This window comes from Pezoporus flaviventris, unplaced genomic scaffold, assembly GCF_033815535.1.
Source record: "Pezoporus flaviventris isolate CSIRO_AGI_PZ_B2104156 unplaced genomic scaffold, CSIRO_AGI_Pfla_v1 ptg000002l, whole genome shotgun sequence".
Classification (NCBI taxonomy): domain Eukaryota; kingdom Metazoa; phylum Chordata; class Aves; order Psittaciformes; family Psittacidae; genus Pezoporus; species Pezoporus flaviventris.
The window spans coordinates 51,560,401-51,585,465 of record NW_026892550.1 but is presented as its reverse complement, the minus strand read 5'-3'; the positions used below and the strand labels follow the sequence as shown (position 1 = coordinate 51,585,465).

At 37.5% G+C, this 25,065-nt stretch overlaps 1 protein-coding gene across 5 annotated transcripts in view; it reads left to right on the top strand.

The window, feature by feature from the left end:
• PAPSS1 (3'-phosphoadenosine 5'-phosphosulfate synthase 1) overlaps positions 1-24,722 on the top strand; it is a 53,156-nt gene extending 28,434 nt beyond the window's left edge. For all 5 annotated transcript variants that reach the window (XM_061478312.1, XM_061478306.1, XM_061478303.1 and 2 more), the window contains exons 6-12: positions 837-950; positions 2,962-3,073; positions 7,818-8,023; positions 8,970-9,105; positions 10,537-10,805; positions 14,248-14,477; positions 23,686-24,722. In XM_061478312.1, the coding sequence (XP_061334296.1) occupies positions 837-950; positions 2,962-3,073; positions 7,818-8,023; positions 8,970-9,105; positions 10,537-10,805; positions 14,248-14,477; positions 23,686-23,824 (1,206 nt within the window). In that variant the 3' untranslated portion in view covers positions 23,825-24,722. The remainder of the gene's footprint in view (positions 1-836; positions 951-2,961; positions 3,074-7,817; positions 8,024-8,969; positions 9,106-10,536; positions 10,806-14,247; positions 14,478-23,685) is intronic.
• Positions 24,723-25,065: the final 343 nt, after the last annotated feature.

Below are 25,065 nucleotides of genomic sequence, written 5' to 3'. Positions count from 1 at the left end.
CTTCCCAAATGACATCTGATATGTAATGGACTGAGCTTATAAAACACAATTGCGAAGTGCTAGTTTAATTTGTTTTCCTTTTGTTTGCCTTTGGAGGTATGAATTATGTAACAGCCAGTGAGACTCACCATGTCTTTTTACGCCTGCAGTCATTTTATCAAACCCATGCACAAAACAAAAGCAACAATTTTTCCAAATTAAGAAAAATCTATATTCTGTGGGCTTCTGGTTATAGGACTAGATTTCAGTTAATTGCATGTATATATACAGATGGGTTCTCATTTAAATGTTCTGTTAGTATGTAGATTAGGACACTGGTTTTGTATCATTAGCTGTAGGTAATACATTTAATTTGTACTTCTGTATCAATCACTTTTGAGAGGTTTTTTTGTACTCCATGTTACCACTTCTAATGTATATCGTATAGTAAATGGCTCAAATTTACAAATGCCCCATGTCTAAAACATCTTTTTACTTCTTTTAGCAAGTATAAAAGTGTAGTCTTCCTTTCTGCTGTAGATATTGTAGGCATTAGTAAGTCATAAAAACTGCATTTAGTTCAACAGGTAAAATATTTTCTAGGAAAATGTTACATGGGGTACTAAAGATGTAGAAAAAGATCACGTGTTAGAATGTTTCACTTGAATTATTAAAGCTAGCAGCTTGGCTAGCAATATATCATAATCTTGGAACAGTGCTGACTTTTAAATGAGTAAAACAATGAATAAACTCTTGCTACAGAGTAGTGCAACATTAGAATTTTGCTTCTTGACCATGTGTTCAGAATCCAAGAAGCATTCTGAACAAACTGAGTTCTGTTTGTTCCTTTTATACAGGATATTGTACCAGTGGATGCCTCTTATGAGGTAAAAGAGCTTTATGTGCCAGAAAACAAGCTACAGTTGGCCAAAACTGATGCTGAGTCTCTGTTAACCTTGGAAATAAATAAGGTATTGTGTGTTCAGTTATCTCACTGATTAAGTTGAAATACAATCTGTTGCCCAGTGGAAGGAGATAAAATCAAAATACCTGTACTGCTTACAGAATGTATCTTGATATACTTCCCCCCCCCCCCCCCTTCTTGAGAGAAATCACAGCATCTGTGTTTTCTTTAATCAATTACTAGAGATAACAATTGAATCTTTGTATTTTAATACATTATGTCTGCTATAATGTTATTTAGTTTATCCTAAGCCTGGAGATTAAATTTACAGTTCTTTCCTCCCACAGACCTACCCCTCTCCCCCAGTCCGTGCTGTAAACCGTGCCTGGCATGTCTTGTAGGATTAGTTATTTCTAGAATAGCAGCAATGATTTTTTTTGTTTTATTTTTACTTTATTTATTTATTTTGTTTTATTTTGAATTGTAATGACCTAGAAATACAAAGGAAATCAGTTACTGCTTCTTGATTATTCTTGTTGGTAACCTTCAGCTGAAAGATAGTGACCTTTATATATACACCAGGCTCAAACAGCTGTAAATTTAAGTCTACAGAGAAATGATCATATCCACTTTATTGTTTTGTGGTTGATATTGTGTTAGTTTTTTTGTGGTTTTTTTCTCCCTCTTTCTTCCCCCATTAGAACATGTTCATGCTACTTTTCTGGCTTCCAGCAGAGAAAATGTGGAAAAGCATGGATCAACTTACCAACTCTGTTCTTATTTTGGTCAAATGCACTATCTTCCAACTGAAATAAATTGGACAAAGGTGCTTCTGGCTGTTTCTGTTCTACCTCATCATCTTTTTGAAAGAGTTATGCCTAAACACACATCCAATGCATGAGTTTTTTCACTGGCTTTTTGACAGTATTACTAGAATTTAAAGCTAAGCATTTGGTCTAGGAGCTGACTGAGCTCAGAGTTCAGCCTCTGCAGTGAGTAACTTGACTTTGAAGGACTGAGACAACATACTAAGTACTCCAGTAAATAGCCTTAAAGTTTGCCTAGCCTTCTACTACTAATAAATTTTAATACTTGCTTCAACTGCATCTTACTAGATTCACATATGTGTTTATAAAACTATTGCTTTGATGGGGAGTAAATATTTAAGATCATGATTAAATTTCCTTAGTGTCCCATTCTAAATTGCTCCCCCTGCAACCTAGAAAATCTAGCAAATCCTTTCCCCATGCACCCCCAGCTAGTGGTTTGTTAAATATCAAGCAAGTGTATAACATAAACTTGGCAAGAGAACGTGTGTTGTACTTGTATCAGCATAAATTAAAGAGTGTAATAAAATTTGTCATGCTCTTTGAAAGAGACTTGCAGAAGCAAAGCCTGTCCTTGTCAAAGACTTGACCAGGTCTTAGTAATGCACATGCAGCAATAATAGAGGCCACACGATAAGTCATAGTGTGACTGCTTAAATGCTAAGGAAGGAAATTCCCTGTGAGCTGATACCTCTTAAACTAAACTAAGTACTAGTCCCAAGAGAATTTTACTTCTGGATTGTCTCACTAGTTTCTGTAATAAAAATTGTTTTTCCAATCTGTTTTAAGATGAGACCTGTTAATATTCAACCCAATAATTCTGATTTTTTTTTTGTGGTAATTGTATATGTTGGTTTGTTTTTTTTCTTTAAACCTTTTAGTTATCATGCTTTGTTAAAAAATTAAATGCAGGTGGGACTTCCTAATTCTGTTAAGTTGAACTTTATCAAACATTTACGAATAAAGTTTACTGTGTTTTTGTTGGCTTGTTTTTTAACACATGGACATTTGATCTAGTGTAAGGACTGTAAAATAGCCAGAAATATGAACAGTGAGGAACAAGTTGCTCTTTTTTCTTAATTGTGGACACTTTGAATTCTTTGTGATTAAAAACTATAATACTGAGAAATTTATACCATCTGTGTTTTATGGGTAAATTATGATCTATTATGATTAACCATAAGACCTGATATAAATCAGCGAGCAACAGCTTTTGTTTGCTGTAAGTCTATTTCTCCATTTCTTTACAAGGTGGATATGCAGTGGGTGCAAGTGCTGGCAGAAGGCTGGGCAACACCGCTAAATGGCTTTATGAGAGAGAGAGAATACCTACAGTGCCTTCACTTTGACTGTCTCCTCGATGGTAGGGTAAAAGTTACCATTTGTAAAACTGAGCAAGATAATCCTACTTTTGAAATGTTGTTGATGCTTTGCTGCTTAATGGTGATGTGGTAACATGTTGTCATGCTTGTGCACAACATGGGGTAAAGGAATAAGAGCAACCGTCCATTTAAAACTTGATTTTTTTTTTTTCTATACCTGTCATTGTGTTAGAGTTTGAATGTCTTGCCTTTCTGCCTTTACAAATTATTTTTCAAATATTTTAATTTTTGCAAAACATTAAAATCCATGTTTATAATCTGTTTTGAAGAAATTGATTTTAGAATTTAGAATTGAGTTTAATTGCTGTTTAGATTTGTGTACCAAAAGATTTGTTCCACAGCAGTAATGAAGGGAAGGACAGCAAACTGACTTGAGGGCTGGGGCTATTGCAAGTATGAAATCAGAATCTGAGAAGGGGACTTGAGCATGGACAATTGTCACATTGTCCTGGGTTTAGCAGTAGCAGTCAATTTTTCTCGTTCTTGGTAGCTGGTGCAGCGCTGTGTTTTGACTTTCAGCCTGGGAACAGTGCTGATAACACCGATGTTTTCAGTTGTTGCTAAGTAATGTTTACCCTGACCAAGGACTTTGTGAGGCTCATGCTCTGCCAGGGAGGAGGGGAAGCCGGGAGGAAGCATAGACAGGACACCTGACCCAAGCTAGACAAAGAGGTATTCCATACCACAGCACGTCATGCCTGGGGGGGTAACTGGGAGTTACCCGGAAGGACATGGGCTTCTGCGTCGGGCTCATTTTTTGGCGGATGGTATCGTATTCTCTTCCCTTGTTATTTTCTCTTATGATTGTTGTCGTTGGTGGTAGCAGTGGTGATTTGTGTTGTACATTGGTTGCTGGGCTGTTCTTGTTCTCAACCCGTGGGAGTTGCATCCTCTTGATTCTCCTCCCCATACCTCTGGGAGCAGGGAAGGGGGGGGGTGGGGGGGGAAGGAAAGAAAGAGGCAGGAAAAGGAGGGAGGAGTGAGTGAACGGTCTGGCTGGCTGGGTTTAAACCACAACAGTTCTTTTTTGGCGCCCAACGTGGGGCACGGAGGATTGAGATAACAGCAGATCTGTCCAAATTAATAGTCACTCATCACAATGCTGATTTATTGGCTCTCAAGGTTGCTCCTCTTGATCTCACAGTTTCAGTATATCATACCTTACTTTGAGCCAGTATTTGCTGTATTAGTGTTTTTCAAGTGTGGGGCTTGGGCTAAGGTTTTTGTCTCATTGTACTTTATGGTAATGACTTGTAATACAATAGAATCATTGATCATGAAACTGATCTGGCTTATGTTCCCAGTGTGGTCACCACCTTTATACTTTGGGAGGAATATAATAAAAGTGCTTAGCAATTACACATATTTTTTCTCCTTCTCAGGTGGTCAACCTGTGAAGGAGACATTCTTTTACCCTCCCAGTCCATGTCGTCATGTCGTCCCGTGTCCCCGTTCCCCCCCCCCCATTTACAGCATCGTTTGAGAGTTTTGAAGTTTTTGAATGGCCTTTTAATGCTGTTGAGACTCGTTTGCTGATTGTGATGGGGATCACCATGTTGGCACGTATACAGAGTGTATTTTCCCACGACCATTTCGTCTGATTTCAAAAGTTAATTGAGCCAGGTTTGGGTCTTGTCTAGGGTTAAACGAAGATATAGGAGGACCAGGAGATTTTCCCCGAGGCTGGACAGTCATGAGTGGCAGGGTGTGTGGGATAGTATGGGCAAGTATCTAGGTCAGTGGGCCCCTCCAGTACTTTGGAATTTCACCACCGAACAACTGCAAAATCCAGAAGAATTAGTAAAACACTTGTATGAGGTGTGTGGTCGTTCTGGCCATACCAGAGGTGGACAAATCATGGCACCGTGCTGGGGCTTGGCCTATGCTTACAGGGCCTTGTTCAACACTATCCAGCACCTTCAAAAGGAAAAAAATGTCCCTGGATCTGAGGGCAAAGCAACAGTCAGCGCAACTACTCCAGCTACCCTCTGTGGCAGAGCATGAGACTCACTAAGTCCTTAGTCAGGGTAAACATTACTTAGCAACAACTGAAAACATCGGTGTTATCAGCACTGTTCCCAGGCTGAAAGTCAAAACACAGGGCTGCACCAGCTACCAAGAAGGAGAAAAATTGACTGCTACTGCTAAACCCAAGACACACATGTAATTGAATTACTATGACTTAGTAATTATCCTGTGATAATTTAAATGAATATATTTTATTTTGCATTACCAACTGGCTAAGAGCAAGCATTAGTTAAGAGCAAGCTTTAGTTAAGGTAGTCAAGTGATAGCATCCTTGGGTTTTGGAGCTTGATGGTGATCCTTTGTAATTTTTCATTTATTCCTTTTTGAAGGCTGTTTTACTCAAGCATTTTAAGGTTTTTTTCCACTCTCTGTATCAAAGAGGGGTAGGAAAAATTCCTGTTTCCCCACTTTGTTTTGCATTACTTTCTGCTGGAGACCAACCAGCAGAAAAAAAAACTCATTTGTCTTTCAGTTGTGTGATCCAGGTATCTGTTGTCCTTGTATTTTCTAGTTCCCTTTTCTGTACATCTTTTGGATACTATCGTAGGCAATGTAATGCCATCCTGTTATCTAAAGTTACTGTTTTGGACTGCTAGGTTTGTTTTCATTTCTTTTGCCTTCTCTGTGTCTACCCAGGTAAAATGTGTTGTGCACATGGCATGCTTTGCATTCAGCTCCTAAAATAGCTTATAGCTCCTTATTCTGCTCTGTAGTCTTCTGTAAATCAGAATTTTTATAAGGCTTTTAAGACCTTATATAGGTGACTTTTTCAGATATGGCAATATTACAAGTTTTTAAACTGCTCTTGCAGTTGTTTTTAGTACTTCATGAATGCAGCAAAAAATTTGAGTAATGAAAAATAATAACTTACTGATGGAAAAAAAATTCAGTCCTAAGCTTCAATAGAACAGTCATATTTCTCTACACGCTACTATATTTCCTCCTCTTAGATATCTACTGCAACATTTATCAATGAGATCCTTTTTGGAAAAATGTGATTGCCTTAAAGCTGCTTTGCTACTTGAAGCAGTGACAATTGTTAAGTCAAAACAACATCATGAAAGTTTCCTCCCTGCTAGATTCTCACAGCAGCAGTCATTTTTCCAAGGTTTTGATTTTTGAAGAGGGTGAAATTGTTTAATACCTACAATGTATCTCTTCCTTTGGGCTCTAAATGGAATGTTCATACTGACTGACTTCTTCATTATGGAGGTCAGTGCAGGTGTGTTGACACTCTGACTTTAAAGCTTAAGTTATCTGAAATAGTCTTAAGCTGACACTGTGCTCATCTGTGATTTACCAAACTCACTCCAGTACTTTGCCTCAGTTTCTCATTTGTGCGGTGTCTGAAGACAAATGTCAAAGATACTATATATTGGCTATTGGTCACTGACAAAATTTGAATTATCAACAGGTCTGAGATCTCTTCACAGTTTTAAATATTTATTTACTTGTTTGCAAAGCAAAAGGATTTTTTAAGTTATCAAGATGTAGTGGCAAATCACCTTCCCTGTGAGTGTTGCCAAGCTTAATCTTAGGAAGTAGTTTAAAAGTAATTCTGAGCAAGTACAAAACTGAGCTTAGGAGGAAATGTGCAGCATGCTTTTCATTTTGCACAATGAAGGAAGGGGACCTACTTTTCTCTTAAACTTTTCATCCAACTTCATAATTTTTAACTTCCTACCAAGTTCCTCAAAGTAAAATTGAGAGAAAGTTACAAAAAATGTATTGTTCAGATAACAGGGAAATCAGCCTTACTTGCTTGGAGTACTGGCCTCATTAAGCCAATGGCAAACCTCCCATTAACGTCGGGGGCTCATTGCCTTTCTCCTGGAGACCACCCAAAGGTTTTGCAATCTTTCAGCAAGTATATGCTCATTAGAATTCAAGCCTTTGTATGAGACTCGCAGTATTTACTCCACTGGGTTTCTCAAATCTCACTCTCTTGTAGACAAGAAAAACAAGACTTCCAGCATCTAACATTAAAAAATGAGGACCACACATAACCTTAAAATTCAGAAACATTGGTTTAGCTTTAGAAGTAGCTGGTAAGCTTTCAGCTGAAAAAACTGTGTGAAATGTCTGTCTCACCAAACAGGTTTTTTTTCTGAAATACTTGTGCTTGAATCCAAACATAGTTTTAAGTAAACACCAAAAGTCACCTTTTGAAATAGTTGAATTACGTATGCTAACTAGTAGATTTGGCTGCTTCTACTGCATTGAACTTTTCTTATGGACCAAAAGTATTGCTACTGAGAATGGTATTTCGTTTTTACTCATTATCCAGTCCTGTAACAATCTTGCCTAATACTTTAGATGATCTGTTTAAAGATGTCAGTTGTGTATTTCTGCTTACTATATAGCTTGAACAAGATAATTTGAGATCCCCAAAAATAAATATCCTCAGTCAAAATAGTGTGTAGCTGTAAGTATTTCCTATTTTCAGTACTTTATACTTCCTATATTCAGTACCTTATCAGATCTCAGTGTTTGTACATTTTTATAGCTCACATATCCTATGCAAGACTTCTTTCTGAAATTTGCTTGTAACCCCTGTTAAAATAAGTGCTTGAACTGTCTGTTGTGTGATACAGCTTACACTGTAACTTGCTAGGAAGGTAAATTTTCATAGTATTGTTGATCACTGTTACTAAGGATGAAGGCTTTTTTGTTTTTTTCTTCTTCTTTGCTCTGTAGGGGGGGTTATTAATCTGTCAGTGCCTATAGTGCTAACAGCTACTCAAGAAGACAAAGGAAGACTGGACGGGTGTACAGCAATTGCACTAGTGTATGAAGGTCGCCGTGTGGCCATTCTCCGTAATCCTGAGTTTTATGAGCACAGGAAAGAGGAACGCTGTGCTAGGCAATGGGGAACGACATGCAAGGAGCATCCCTATATCAAGGTGTGTGTTTAAAAGTTGAGGATCTAATTGTATTAGCTGTAATGTTTGTGGGATTGCAAAGTGAGTGAAGGTGATGTCTGTGACCAGTGTATTTCAACAGCAAAACTACTTTGAGAACCTATTAAAACATTTGAGCAGAAACAGAGGTGACTTTTTTACTCTATGTAGCTGATGTATAATCTGCACTCAGTGTGAAAATCTAATGTCAGTATGCACACATGAAATGAATTCAGAATGTACTGTAGAATCGGCTAGAGAAGAGGGAACTTTGCCCTCTAGTTTGACTAGAAAAAATCCCTCTGTGTAGCTGGATGGACTATCAAAGCTCCTTAATCAGCAAATATATGCATTGAGAAAGCAAGAAAACTTCTGTTCTGAAGAATTCTAGTGAATGTACAATATATGTTGCCTTGTGGAGTGCTACTGTGAAATAAAGCCAAAAGCTATCCTACTTCTGATTTTATTTATCAAGTGGGTGAGTAGTTAATCAGAACTGTTTTATTTGTTACTTTTATTGCTGACCAGAATCTTGTCTGTGAGGCCATACTGAAACTGCATTTGCTTTGGTCAACTACTGTAAAGTGTTCAACTTCATTGTACTTAATATATTAGGCTTTCCAGCCATTTTCTCTTTCTGTCATGTAATAATGTTGGTAAAGAATGCTGCCTACTTGTATTTCTGTATATTAGAAAATTCTTTCTTTTGAAAGAAAGGCATATACCTACTGAAGATTTGTGCATCACTCCTGCCCCGTAATATATCTGGGCTATGTTCCAGTGATTTCTTATTTATTTATTAATATATATTGACACTTGACTTGAGACTGTCAAATAAAATTAACCCACAACTCTTCCCTTGGTAAATATATGTCCCCATTGGAATGCTGTAGATGCTCAGGAGAAGCTGAGAACCTATCATAACAAGGATTTTCCTTTCTTTTCTTAGATGGTTATGGAGCAAGGGAACTGGCTTGTAGGTGGAGATCTGCAGGTCCTTGATCGTATTTATTGGAATGATGGACTTGATCAATACCGTCTCACTCCAACTGAACTAAGGCAGAAATTCAAGGAAATGAATGCCGGTGAGTAAATTTTTCTTGTTCTGTTTCTTCCTGCAGAGATCTATCCAAATGTCTACTGCCTCAGGGGCTAGCATTGTTTCAAGGATGAAGATTTTGAATGCTCTCTTAGGAGGCATACTTTGCCTTTTACTGGTATTGATTTTTATGTTCTCAGACATTTCATTGCCTAAATACACAAGAGAAGCTGGTAATGCCTGAGATCCTGAATTTTATCTTTTCATGTGCGCTAGACATGTTACTAATGCAAGAAAAGATAATTTCAAAATGTGGTAGAATGGGATTTAAAAATTACCAGATTTGGCTAAAACTGTAGAGGTATGGTTGAGTGCTGAGCTTTCATGCTCTTCTATTTTTAAGTCTGTTCCACGTTACTCCTGGGGAGCAAAGCTTATGACAGTAATGCGAGTAGACCGGTGCAAAGTGGAATGTGTCACAGTTAAAAACTTTAAGTTAACCACTAATTTATATTGCAGAAGAAACAACAGCTTTTCTCGCTAAAGAGTTGTGTTAGATAAATAAGAGGCTGAGTAATATTACAAAGCAGAGCACAATCACACATATCTTCATTGTGACAGCAATTGGCTGGCGGCTGATAAGCACTTCTTAAGTGTAAGGAAAGAGATTAACATCAAGAATGCAGGCTGAGATTGGTCCTGAGCTCCTGTCTTCTTTCAGTGTGGTCAGTATTTCTAGGATCTGCCAGTTTGTGATACTTAGCTATCCCCTAAATATAAATACATTTGATACCTGAAAAAAAACAACCAACCAACCAGAAAACCCTGTTCTCTGAATGCTGTTAGTTTCTTTTTGGAAAAGCTCTCAGTTATGGTGATTTTGCTGTCTTGCAGGGAACCTTAGTTCATCTTTATTTGCAGAAGGGCGAAATCCCAGTTGTGTCAGGGTTTTTCATGAAGGGGTTTGTAGTACTTTGGAATAGTAGTTAGCCTTGCTTTGTTCTTACTGTGTGTAAACTCTACGAAGCTGTTTAGGTGAAGGAAGCTTACTAAGGTGCATTAAATCCCCATTTATGTATTTTGTTGCCGACATGTCAATTTGTTCTCCCGATCATACCTTGAGCCTTTAAGACAGGTAGCATAGTTTGATTTCCTCTTAGAATTTAACATAGAGTATATGCTCATGCAAGTGAAAAATCCAAAAAGAAGATTATAGCCATTGCAGAAACTAGAGGAATTCTGATGAAATCTCAAAATGAAGGAAGCTGATGTATAGGGGTGTTTTTGTATGGTAGCTTTTTTAGTTTTGCTTATTGAGCATAATGATTCTGTAATAATTCATAATCCTTTAATGGCCTGTGACTACTGCTATTTCAGAGGAAAGATAGTACCATTTGAAGATATTTCAATGATTGCACAACTCCTGCTAAAATAACTTGCTTTTCTTATATCTTTGTCTGTTTGTTTTTCTCTGTAGATGCTGTCTTTGCATTCCAGTTACGCAACCCGGTGCACAACGGGCATGCTCTTTTAATGCAGGATACTCATAAGCAACTTTTGGAACGTGGCTACCGGCGCCCAGTTTTACTTTTGCATCCACTTGGAGGCTGGACAAAGGAGGATGATGTTCCCCTCATGTGGCGTATGAAGCAACATGCTGCAGTACTGGAGGAGGGAATCTTGAATCCAGAAACAACAGTGGTGGCTATATTCCCTTCCCCCATGATGTATGCTGGACCAACTGAGGTAAATACATCAAGAGTTTAAAACAAAAGCAAACCCCTTTGATAGTGCACTAAAGTAGTTAATGTTATGCCTGATGATTGTGCATTGTGGGTTTTTTAATGGAGTGAGGAGGTTAATTTTCCTTGGGAAACCAGACTGTCAAAGCTACCTCTGTCATCAACAAAATATTTTTCTGTGAAGAAACATGTATATTGTAGGATGTTGCTGGAAGTGGTAGGAGACAATACAGGGTTTATGTGTTCCTTTCTTTACAATTATAAGGGTATGATAATGATTTAATTCTTCCTCCTTTTTTACAGTCCTTTTCAGAAGGAATTGTGAGATCTGTTGACATACAAAGTAGTTGTTCTGAATGTTAAATACTTAAGTTTTATGACTGTTAAAAAGTTTGTATGTTGGGGGGCTATACACAAACTAGAAAAAAAGAGTGAGCTTTGTTTATTTTTTGGCAAACTTAATTCAGAGAGAATTGTTTCAAGGCTTTTATATGAAATAATTTTTTGGCAACCCTTTATTTTGAAGCCAGGTCTGGGGTTGGAATCCCTAGAGGTTTGTGGGAAGCAGTAGAGAGAATAAATGCTCTCATGTGAGGGCAATTCCTTTAGGGGATATTTGGTCTCCATGTCATTACTTTCTTTTTTTTTTCTTTTTCCTTTTTTCTTTTTTTTCCCTCCCACCACCCCTCTCTATGAGTCACAGGAAGTTCAAATTCTGACCAGGCTCAAGAGGTTAACTTTGTGGTAGCTTTTTGGTACAAGATCTCACCACTGGAATGAAATTTTAGGCAGGTGTCTGGCCAAACAGAGCTTGCACTGCCTTTCAGTCCAGAGCAAAAACTGTAGTCCAAAGCTAGCTGAGGCATGTTGAGTGAATTACTGTGGGGAATCTTGTATGTTCCACATAGACTTTTTGTGGAAAGTAAAAGAAGTCTTCTACTTCAGTCTTCTGTTCATGAGCGTATGAGGAGGAACAAAATCCACAGTCTTTATTCTAAAGAGAGTAAAAGTTTCCTCCTAAGCTATACATCATTTCCAGTAACTTCAGAGTACAGCCTGACAATAATGTTTGTAGCCAAGTAATAAAAGATATTCTTCCTTTAAAAATTTTCCATGGGTCATTTAAAAGACATTCTTGCCGAGTTTGTTTCTGTAGCACAAGTCTCTAAAGAACAGCAAGCAGTTGTTAGTGTGGTTATCTACAGGATGAGTGAGGCCTTCCAGTCTGTGAAGATTTTAATGGACATGTTTCATAAGCATCAGTTTAGCATTTTTGTATTTTTAACATTCCTTGTAGTTACTTGGAAGAAAAGAAAGTTCTCTAAGAGAAAATTCTGTATCAAAATGCAGTAAATTCACCTGCTTAGGAAAGTAAATATGTTCTGAAGTAATATGCATATGTAGAAATGGGACAAGAGCTGCTACTTTTAGGTCTCAGACATGTGGTTTACATTGTTATAAATTGTCTTAGTCAAATAGCTTAACTTACTCAAAAATGAAGTTCTTACTTGCTGTTACCCAAACTGAAACTTAAATTTCTTAACTATGCTAGAATTGTTTCAGGAAATATGCTGCTAGCTGCTGTGATATGCTGGAATTTACTGTGTATGGTCCACTCTGTGCTTAAAAATATTAAAATTATTAGCATAATATAGACGCTTCCTTACCACCCTATATGCTTGAATAGCAGTGTAGTGGGTAATGTCTGTCTGTGGTCAAGATGAAAACTGATACCAGTAGTACCTTTATAACTCCTGACTGCTTCCAAATTTCATTATTTGATTTACAGGACTCTGTCCGTATTGACTACAAAACTTCCTCCTTGATGGTTCCTAAAATGGTTTATAGAACTAATGTAGAGCTAATAGTTACTACTTTGTAAAATCACTTTTGAGCCTGTTGCCTAAAGCTTGTTAACATAGAACAGCAGGCACAGTGACCAAAATCTTTTATGTAAAGATTTGCAGTAGGCAGATGCAAATTTTTTTTGTGGGGGTTTTTGTTGGGTTTTTTGTTTGGTTGGTTTTTTTTTTATTTGTAATGGAAAGAAAATTTATTCATCACATTGTCTATTTACTACAAGGTAGTGGCAGCAACTTTTATCCTGTGATTTGTGGGGTTTTTCCCTTCTGCCTCCCCTTCTTAATTTTTTTTTTCCCCTCGACAGATGTTTGTTACCTTTCAATTTGGGAAGCTATGTAACACCACGCAGTTACTGGGTAGGCCTTTTAGTTTTGTGTGAAAGGAAGGCTGGAACATAGAAGAAACTACTGTTCCATACTTGTTGATTCTTTAAACTCTTATCTGAGTATCCTTTGGCAGATACTAAGCTATATAGATGGTATGACAATTCTTTTAGGGAATGCTTCCCAGTATGAGATGAGAACAAACTGACATTTCCTGAAGTGGCATGCCTTTGTTTCCTAAAGTAATGTAATAGTTATTTTACTTTTCCTGTACTGTGCAGGTATTTTTTTTCTATACAAAATATTACATATATCAAAATGAATTTAAAAAAGTTCACCAACAGTCCTGTAACATAGTAAGTCTAGAAGCTGTCATAAGTGTGACCTACCTAATGGTCTAGGGTCTAGTAAATACTACAAAAAGACCTTGAGAGAAAAAAATCATCTAGCCATATTTCAGAAAAGATGCATTTCTAAATAATCGAAAGTATTCTTTGTAGGGTGTGGATGATTGAATAGTCTGCAGAATTTCCTTTGAAGCATATTTTTTTTTTTTTTCATTTTTTACCTTCAGTACTAACAGAGATATGGGGGGGAGTAAAAATCAAGCTGTTAGTTATGAAACCACTCATTTTGAAATGTGCAGTGGGTAATGTGGAAAAGCTGTTTGTCAGTATTTACAGTACTTCAAATACTAGGTGGGAGGGAGTTGGTGCATCCAAGCAAAAGTTCAGCAAAAGTTTCTGATTTTGACGTTGGTTCTTCCTCATTTCATACAGAGGTGTTAGAAACAAGTTATTTCAAAACAGTCAGGGAAAACAGACTAAATATGTACTAAAGGTGGAGTTGCCTTATCAGTTTTCATCTTAGAAGTTTGTGGTATGAGTAGGCAGTCTTAGTGGTCTGAAAGCCTGTTCTAAGCATTTATGTGCGGTATGTACCTAGTTCTTATGTCCTCTGGATGTTAATACTGACACAGATTAAGTGTCGAAGCCCTTCCTTGGACAACATCCTTGCCACATGCACCAGGTAAAAATGCAGACCATAGGGAATTTTTCATTTTTAATGTGTAGAGAGGTTGGCTAGATCACTCATGAGCACTGTGTTTAAGTAGCCTATCTTGTCTTTCTTCCGTTGAGATGTTTGGCAGCTGCCTAACTGTGATTAGGGAAAAAGTTGTAATTATACAATGTGTGTACATTTTAAGGGTTGTATTTTGACCATTTTCTTGTTAACTGTTTTTCCCTGCGTCTGTTCTAGGTTCAGTGGCACTGTAGATCACGGATGGTTGCAGGAGCTAATTTCTACATTGTAGGACGAGATCCAGCAGGGATGCCACACCCTGACACTGGAAAAGATCTGTACGAACCAACCCATGGTGCAAAAGTGTTGACAATGGCTCCAGGCCTTCGAGCACTGGAAATTGTACCCTTCAGAGTTGCAGCCTATAATAAGAAAAAGAAGTGCATGGATTATTATGACTCTGATCAGTAAGTTGTATTTTTGTGTTAAGACTTTTTGAGCAATAGCTGCCTTTTACTCCCCCACCCACATAAAAAAAATAGTTTTAAATTAAATTCTTATTGTTCAAAGATGGCAGTGTTTAGATGTGGCCTTAGATCACAAATGCAACTTGACTTCAGCATGATTTGGGTGCAGTTTCACAGCACAACTAAACTGATCCAACTTAAGCTGCCACTGGAGTTTCTCTAATTCTGGAACATACTGGTACAGAGTGCTAAATCCATAGAAAAATACCACTCTTTATTTTAATGGTAAGATTAGCTTTCCTCTGGTTTATCTTTCTAAATATACTTCTCAGGTGTCAGGTATGCATCAGATATGACTGAAGAGAAGCAGTAAGAGAGTGTAGCAGGAAGGTGATTGTGGACGAGAGAGGATGACAAATTATGAGAGAGGATGACAAATTATTATTTGCTCTGTTGTAAACTGGGCCAGGGTTTTCAGCCTTTTTTTTTGTTTGTTTGTTTGGTAGGCTTTGATCCAGTTACATGACAAGTAATTCCACCTTCTGCATGTTCCAGTATTACATTTCACTCATGTGGCACTCGTTCCAAAACTCACTGTATGGGCTGCTGTGGTGCCAAATGAATGGGACTGGGAAGGTGATTTGTCACTTTAGTTTACACCTCTTTATTCACATTATTGAACCATACTTTTTTATTGCATAAAAGTGCAGTTGAAGTTAATACTGAAAGGTAATCTGTCAAGCAAGATGGATTTTTTTGTTTGTTTTTTTTTTTAAAAGGAAAACCCAACTTTTTTATATTCTATTTCCTACTGCTTCTAACTGAATAAGTATGTCTGTACACCATACTTCATCTTTGAAAGCATGAAATCAGCATGGGATGGATTGATCTGTAAAACTGAATGCATCATTTGTTCTTCAGCTGCTTATGCTGCAGTTACGCTGAGTATAAATGTCTCCAAGAATGTTATTGTGGCCTGCGACAATCAACCAAAAGGTTTTATTCAGTAGCTTGTCTTTCTTACCATGAATTATGTTTATTCGTAGAAAGTGTGCTTAACCTTGATTGTAAGTTATTTAACTGCTTTATATTTCAGCAGTAAATTCCAAGCACCTGAACTAGTCTGCTTTTATTTTGGAAAGCAGCAAAGTATTATTATCTCTTAGATAATTAGATATAACTTTATGGTATGTTTTTCTGTTATTTGGAAATCATAAGCAGCATGATAAAGGCAAATCTGTTGAAACCTGACAAGAATTAAAATAGTTTCACTGTATATTACTGTACAGCATCCATATGTGTTTAGAAATTTGATGGCTGGCTAAACTGCAGATGTTTTAAAATTGAAGCTAATCAGGGAGGCTTATTTAGCAGCTGTAGTTTACTGATGTTCTTCCTTCCTCCTCCCTCCCTTATAGGCAGCATTCCAGTGTAAAGTTTTCCTTAGAGCTGTAAAGCTTATCTGTGGATGGCATTGCAGCAGGGTTTTTTTGTTTTTTTTTTTTCTCAAGTGAGACTATGGACACTGTCATCAGATTAGAGGCCTATGGCCACATGCATGCAGTATTTTCATTAGGAGGAGTAAAATCAGATGCTCCTAGTGTATGTGATATGAAAATCTTTCTGAATATATTGCCTCTTAGCTAGCTGTTGAACACTTCACTGCCTTTATGCCTTTCACTATTTGAAGGGTATTTTGAAGTCCTCAGGGGTGTGCGCAATAACTAGATTGTGATGTAAATACATCTAGTTTTTTGCAAACCTGTATACATTATAACATTGAAGGTTCACAAGGGTGTTGTTGTAGATACTGTGGGTATTTGTTCTGTTTGTTGTCCACATAATTCAGCAATTTTAGATGATAAATACACCAAGATATCACTTCTTAATTTAGAATAGAAGGGGGAGTGTGAGAGGCCAGAGTTTCCGTTTCATGTAACAGAAAATCTTTGTAGAAGAATAGGGATTCTGCGATTATTGATACTGTACTCTTAGTGGGATAGATATGATTTAGATCAAAGGGAGTAAAATTGTACCTCTGTCGTTAGCCAATGCAAATGATGATAAAACCCAGCAACCAAACGCTCTGTGGTAGTAAGATTTGCCTTTTGTCACACAGTGCATTATGCTCCCCTGTTATCTTTTCATCATGTCTGTAGGGACCCTTTGGTATGAGGCTTTTTTTTTTCCTGTTCTTGTACTACTAGTGTGCAGTTCTGCCCTTCTGCTTTCAGAATGTAAGGGATTATTTGTCCTGTCCTTCCCTCGATACTGTTTGTAAACCGCAGGGTGGACTGGAGTGTGGCAGCAATCCTCTAGGTGGCAATGCAGACACATGTAGACTCCCTGAAGAGAGAGCCATTACAGCTCCTTCTTGTCAGACGGAGCACTGTGGTAGGCTCCAGAGAGTTAGAGCTTGGGTGGGTGCAGCTGGCTGCATTTCAAGATAGTCTGTGTAATGCTGGAAATGTGGCAAACTCCTGGACCATGTGGTGTTTGACTGTAAGGAGCATGGCAAGGAATAGAGGGTTGTCTGGAAATATTAGAGGATCAGTACTGATGGAAGACCGTTGGGTAGGAAATCGTGATGTTCATGGAAATCTTTCCAGAGCTTACCACTTATATGGTGAAAAACAGTGCAGGTAAATGTGGGGAAGAGCACTGTATGCATAGACACATTGCTGTGACTTGCTTTAGAAATGGGCAACTTGATTTTTATTGCATCTTTCTGAGTTTTTTGAGGCTTGAAGACTTGGCAGCCAACTAGGCAATTCAAGAATTTACATCACTATTGGATGCACAGAAAGTTATGGCAAGAGGCTTTCTCTTGGACTAAGGTATAGATCAGCTGTTTTTCTGGGCTGCTGGAAGTAGTTGTTCTTTCCCTGAGTACTCATCTCCTACACTTTCAGGCCTCCTAGACGCCTGTGTTTGGGAAGGTGCTTGTGAGAAACTGTAATGAACACCGTCTGCCATCTTGGATGTCTTTTAATTTGGCAGATTGGGATCCACACCAGACTTGGCAGTAAAGGCATGCAGAGGTTATTGCAGTTGGGTTCTTTGCTGGTATTAGTGAATTGTCTTTGTGCTTCTGAAGGCAATCCCAAGCCATGGGGGCAGAGGGGGATGAATCTTTGGTTAGCGGTGAGAGGCTACTAAAAGCTTGATGCAACTGCCAGAAGGATGTCTGACAAGTTGAGGCTGCAGCATTAGCAGTGGCAGAGATTTGCTTTGCTTGTGATATCTCTAGACACTCATGCTCTGCTTTTATGGGAAAGAAGTTTGTTTCTCACTTCCATTAGTATCTTCCAGAATGTTTGATGCCCTCAGAGCTTCAGTAGAGCCTGTCTCTGCTTGGGAGCAGACTGAAGAACATGACTGTTGAGTGTCAGGAGCTTGTGCTGTTGTTTGGCAGTGTTGAGCTGCTGTGGTACTGTGTTGGAGCTGAAGTCTGTCTGCCAGCAATTGTAGCTGCAAAGTGGTGCACAAAGTTTAACGTGTATAAATTGACTAAAGTTACCCTTTAAAATAATAAGACTTGTAAACAATCAATGACTTGGAACTATATTTGTATTTTTCCTCAAGAAGCCAGCACAATTTTTAGTTTGTTTCTTGGACATTTTAGAATAAGTTTAGCTCCTCTTGAAATTACAGTCTTAAAACATAGTTTTGAAAAAGATGTGTCTAAAACTAAGATTTAGGAAAGGGATTTGAGGAATGCATTTGAAGTGATGCATAACAGCACAGGTAGAGCTGATTTTGTTTTATTTTCCCTTTGTCAAAATGGGGATATTAAAAAAAAAAAAAATCCTTTGTATTGTTTCTGAAGTCAGATAACAAACCTAATCTGTGTTTCTGTGGGAAGCCCTGAGCATTTCCGTTTGAATACACTTCTGAAGAAACAGTACAGATAAGTCTTTTGCTTATTGTTTTTATCCATTTAGAATTCACAGATTTTTTTGATTAATAATTGAATATGTCCAAGCGTGTTCTGGAAAAGTTTATGGGGAGAATTCTAGTTATAATGGAGAAATGAAAAATGAGTGTCTGGCTTGTGAACCACTATTAAACTGAAGTGTAAAGGACAAACAACCAAAGAACCAACCAAGCAATAAAAACAGCTCCCTCGCTCCCCCAGAAAACCCCAAACCTAACCCTACCCAATGCTGAAATCCCTTCAGAAAAACTTGGTGTGTTTCTTCAGCCAAAAAGGCCTCTCAGTTACCGCAGACAAGTGTAATTTGGGATTGGTGGCTTAATAATAGTAGCTGTTTGGGTGAGCAGATTCCCAATTCTTTACAGAAGATCAGTCCTATAAAATGCAGCCACAGACTGCTGCTGAGAAAAAACTCAATTAAGAAAGGAAATTAGTCTGGCAATTAAACAAGCCACAGCAGTGTCTGGAAAAATGGATTACTTTCCTTTTTTTTTCCCCTGGAAGAAAACTGATGAGATCATTTTGGCTAAAAGAAACTCATAGGTAGGGTTACTGGAGCAGCCTCTTCATTCTTTCTGTATAATGTGAATGAAGCATGGGTATCTGTGAAAAGGAGAGATGTAAACTTTATATAGTTTATTCCCAGGACCTTTAATATGGTTGTCATGACTGCTTTAATACTATCAAATCATACTTACAGAACAGCTGTTCCAGCTAAGTACATGCTGTTCCCAGATTTGTTTGGTGTGCTACCTGATTTTTAAAATGATAATAGAAGGCCGAGATAAGCACATGTACTAACTTAGCTATGTGAAATACAGTTTGTCAGTTAACATTAGGGCATAATTTAGGATACATTGAAACACTACAGCAACTCAGAAGACTTAAACACTCATGCAATCAGAATTTCATTTATAGCAAGTAAAGGATTTTCTTTGCATATGTTAATTATTAATTAATCGTGTTGTTCTACTTTCACAGAGAGTTTGTTTATGGCCAGTTAGGTTTTGTACCTAGCTGATACTAGCCAGTTCATTCAGTATCATGAGGAGTTCCCAAAGCATAACATAGACTGACATAACGAAAGACTTGACACTGTAAAGGTCAGCATTCTGTTCCTGTAGGAGCTATGGTGCATGTAGTGACTTCATGCTGCAAAGGCAAATTTAAAATCGGTGAAAATCCTTCTGAAAAGGGTTGTAAGGTTAAACTTCACCTCATGACAGATCCTGCTCAGGAAGCATGAAGCTGGAGAAGAGAATTGTTAAAGGACCTGTTAAAGGGTGGTGAGGCACTGAAACAGCTTGCCCAAAGTGGTGAATGCTCCATCCCTGGCAGCGTCCAAGGCCAGGTGGGACAGAGCACTGGGCAACGTGATCTAGGATGAGGTGTCCCTGCCCATGGCAGGGGGTTGGAACTTGGTGGTCTTAAGGTCCTTTCCGACCCTAACTATTCTATGATTCTGTGACTGAACCCCAGATAAGGAGGCTATGTATTTTCCTACCAATTAATCGGATGTGAAGTCTACCAGCTGAGTAGAACATGGCAGACATTTTGAAGCCAGACTTATTCACTTATTAGGGTGAATAAGTCATGTTATTGTTTTATTTCCATACACTTGTTTCCAAGCCCCTTATTTTTATAAGTAGGCAAACCCATGAATGAGTGGTCTGTGCTTTTATCATGAGTCTTGTATTTAAAAGTAATTTCTTAAGATCTTGAGGGCACCAGAAGTTGCCCTCCACAGAGAATGGGAATTTCAAGAGGTCATTTGCACAGTACAAGATACCCTAACAGAAGGTTGGCGTTCCCAAGGGAAAAAACAATTATGTAATATATTTTATACTTGGATTAAACCTGTAGGGAATAGTTGTTGAAATGGAAAAAAATATCCTCAGTCACTTTAAGGTACTGTACTGACATCTCAGAGATGCAGCAGAGGTTTCCTTGTGGGACTGTGGGCATCTTCATGCAGTTGTTTCCCTCTTGCAAACTGATGATAACAGTTCTTGTGACAAAACAAAGACGTTGAGTCTTTGAACTCAGCCTCACACACTGCTCTTGGAGTGCTTGAGTTCATAAAGCCTAAAGAGCTGTCATTGCAGAGGTCACTTGTGGCATTATGGTAAAAAATAACTGCTGATAGCACACAAAAAAGGAAAATCCATTTAACAGATTAAAACATTATTTTTTGTAAGAGAAAGAAAAGAAAGAACTGGTGTCCGAATTCTTAATCTTCTGTGCATGATTTGTAGTATTCTTCGAGTCCGATGCTCAGTTATTGTGAACATTTTGAAGATTAACAGCAAAAATTTTATTATTATTCTGAATAAATCACTGCTTTCCAAGTACAGAATACTATCATGTGCATCTGTGGGTGTCTGTATATACATGCAGCTCTGTGTGTGTGAAAGGAAGGCGCAATGTGAAGTGTAAGAAAAGATTCCTTTTCTCTTTTTGCTAGATGTATGAGAGCACAGCAAAGTTAACGTATTTTCTGTCTGCCTAGCTATGTCCTCCACAAGCAAGGAGATTTCACAGCATGTGTCATGTGTATGTAAGGCTTTTTCCACACTTTGAGTGTGGGTAGGGGTCTAGGATGCTATGCCATGGAACAAATACCAGTCTTGATTTAATATGTTTCAAGACTGGTTTTCAGTTGTCATTGTTGTTGATTTACTTTTGCCTTTTTTTTCTTCTTATTTTTGGAGAATGCTTTTAATTGCATTGGCACCAAATATTACGTCAATACCAGTCAACCTCAATTTAGTAAATCATAATAAAAGGTCAAATCAGTATTACAAACATTTAACTAACATGGATTGTGGCTTAAACAATGCCAGTTCCAGCAGACACTGAATGGAGATTTTAAAGGCACTTAAATCTTATGCTTAGGAAAGTCTTAGCTTAAGTTTCATTGAGAGTCATTCCAAATCTCACTTAAGAATGGAACTTGGATGGCTTTGACATTTATATTTCATAGCAGCTTTAATGGTCAACTATTTCCCCTTCTTATGTTCTGTTCAAATCCATTTTGTGTAGAGTAGCTGCTGATATCTTCAAAATTAACTGAACAAAGTTACTTGACACTTCTTTCTAGCTTCATTTTTCCACAAAAACAAATTACTCATACTGGTATGTTTTATTTCAAAATACTCAAGGTTCACATAGGTGAACATCACAGTGCCAGTACTGATAAGGTATTTCTGCTTAGTAGAAATCTCAGTTTCTGATATTTAAGAGGTTTGATTTTTACCATTAGTAAAGACAATGAGTATTCAGTGGTTATTCAGATACTCTGGTTTAGGTATGAAACTGAAGATCAAACTGGAAACAATAAAATTGCAAATGCAGTAATTGTAAAAAAGGCAAAATTAGTTGTTTCAATGTGCAGTATGTATTGTCACAGTACTATTTGTGATGTACCATAAATTTAGTGATTACTAATTAAAGTAATTATTTTTTTAAAGAAAAAAAAATGCTCAAAAGAGAAGTTTGGGATTATGAGAGGGCATCGTTAGTACTTTTGTATAATTTAATAGAATTTTTGAAACAGTTTCAGAAATGTTATGTGATACTGAAGGTAGTGTTTCTTTAATGATCCTTTCTCATGTTTTTCTTTCCTTTTCTTACAGTTTTTATAAATATTCTAGCTGCTTTTTGTGGTTTTCTCTTTGTTGATATCTCCAGTGCCTAGAGCTGCTTTTTATGCATCTAGGGATAAGCAGCTAGAGGAATTGGGGGTTTTATTGACTTATATGGCATGTATAAATTTATTGTCTCGGTACCTTAGTACCCCCCCTAGAATTAACCAGACTTATCACTTTCCCACGTATGTTTTATAGAAATAGTTCTTTGCAAAGCATGCAAGTTACCTTCAAGCACTGTTAGTGGCCAGGTGAACAGTAGGCATCTCTCTGCCAAAGAACAAGATTTGCAGCTATTACAAATAAGTGACATAACTTTTTCTGCCATGGGATTACATCAACTTTAAATTTTCATTTTGATGTAATTTATATTTAGCAGAATTGAAGCACAGTAGGGTGTTTTTGCCCTGTGACACTTCAGGAACTCCCAGTCCTGAATTGAGAGCAATAAGAAAAGAGCATTTATGGCAGTGATGCTGTGTAAATGTATACAATCCAATTCAAGTCATGGGGCTAGTGATTTTTTGAAGGGAACTGTGAAATGCTTTCTGCAATGTGCTAACTTCCATACCCTACTGAGCATAGCTCTGCATTTACAGCCAAGTTCTAACCTCTGATGCACACACTTGGCTCTTATTTCTGTAAAAGGCATGTACATCTGAGATAAATATTTGGGTTTTATTTGAGGCAGACAAGTAAAGAATGTGTAATGCATGCATATTGCAAATTGGGAAAATGTCATAAGCAAAATTGCATATTTAATTTAAGAATAAATCATTTCTCCTTTGGAGCATTTGGTAGAACTCTGGCATTCTTGCTTTTACTGTTTCAGTCTTCTGGGGACTAAGAGTTTAACTTGTGGAGCTTTTGCTGCTTATGACCACATACCCAATAAGTTAATATTTATTTAGATTGTCATGTTAATAAAAACATGTTTAGGGGAAGGCATGTGTGTATGAGTATGTGTATATATATGTATATATATATATATATGCATGCTCAGTGGCTTGCAGTGGCTCAGCTGTGAAGCTTACCTCTAGAGTCTGAGGCTTTTACTTTCTCTGTTCTGCAAACAGTCCTTTGCTAAGATGTCGTGCAATGTTTTTTCCACATTTTCTGCTGGCACTGGAATGATCTTCCTCAACCAGAACTGGAACCTTCAACCAGCACATAGGGCTGGTCTGCTGCTATGGCAGGGCAAGATGCAAAATAGGATGGCTGCTGATGCTTTGCAGAGAGCTGAGACGGGGTGGATGAGATGGTTCTCTCTAAACAGCAATTCCATGTTTTTTCATAAGAGAGTGAGTCAGGCTAGATGGAAGCACAGTCTCGGTTCAGTCCCCTGGAGATCAGTTGGACCATGCTGCTAAACCTCAGGAGTTACCTAATCTGAATATTGTAGAGGGTGTATATTCTAGAGATTCACTGGCATTGCTGGCCAAAAGTCTGGTAATGACAGTTGCTACAAAGCATTTATACTCTCAAGAAAAAAATTGATAAAGTGTCAAGCAAGCAGAAGAATATGAGCAACTTTGCCTGCTTTTAAAATATGTTCTTTTGTTTTTTTTCTTCCCCCTTTCTCCTCTCCCTTTCCCCCTGCCACTTCCTCCTCCTACTCTCTCAGCCACGAAGACTTTGATTTTATATCGGGGACCCGCATGCGTAAGTTGGCTCGAGAAGGACAAAACCCACCGGAAGGCTTCATGGCTCCTAAGGCTTGGACTGTGCTGACAGAATACTACAAATCCTTGGAGAAGGCTTAGGCCACTTATTAACCACAGATCAACCTTTGACGCCTGATTTGTTTATGAGAAGGGGACCACACAGTCACCGTTCATGTTGCTTTGTTGTGGTGTCTGTCAGGAAGTTCTTCTCTGCAAACAGACTCTTTCTGCTTAACTTAGCATCATTATTTGCCTATCCTTATGGGTTCTATTATGTCCTGGCACCTAACTAGCTGCTGTTTTTAATGTCTTCTCTTTTATTACAGTTAATATTCTTGCAGTAGGATTTTTAACTCTTGTCATTTTTTATATTTTATTGTCTCTGTCCTATGACATCTGCAACTGTTAAATAGATGCAGCTTTTTCATACGTTATTTAAATTGTTGGATAGTGTCTGGTTTTAGTAGTTTGTTAGGAGAAAATGCAATGGTTAGATGCTTAACTGTGGCTAGATTATCTATAAATTGAAAAAGTAAGTAAGTTTTAAGACATCCATAAAAGTGTCCTCATTTTTATCTCATCATCATCTCCAGAAGCACTTAACATTAATTTCTTACTATATGTAATCAAAAAGCAGAGTTTTTTATATAACATACTTAATTTTTTTTGCTTTCTTCATTTAGTTTTGGGATTCATTTAGCTGTCTGGTGATTCTTTTGTGCTGTGGACCTGTGAAGATGGCCAAGGAGTGAATAAAAGAAAATATCTAGTTTTCATTTTGAATTGATAACTAATCCAGATTCTTTTTTTTAATGTATGTGCTTGTTGCCATATAGATCAGTAGGGAATGTTCTATTTCATTTTATATAACTGGACAGTTTTTGGTTACAGATGTACTTGTTCAGCTTACTAGAACTTAAAAAAAAAAAAGTCAGACCAATATGGAATTCATGTTTAATTATTTCAAGAAAAATAAAAAATTCCTTACATCTTGGCATATTCTGTGATACAAATGTTTATTCCTGAAGTTATTTTTTTGGCTGTGTTTCAAGGTGTCCAAAGAGTAGCTTCCTTTCCTTGCTTCAGCTTTGCTTGCTTGAAAGACAAAGCATATGTTCTTTTCCTAGGATTCTTTGAAAATCCTGAAGTTGGTTAATTTAGTATGTGAAATGTTAACTGCTAAAGGAAAACATAAAAAGTGAAAAGTAAAATGTTTCAAGTGTGAAGTAACATTGACCTATTGGGATTGATAACATTGGCATCAATATTGGAATCAAGGTTTGCAGGTAGTCAGTGTCAGTGTAAAATTCATAACCCCTCTTAGCCTTTTAGCTGGAAGC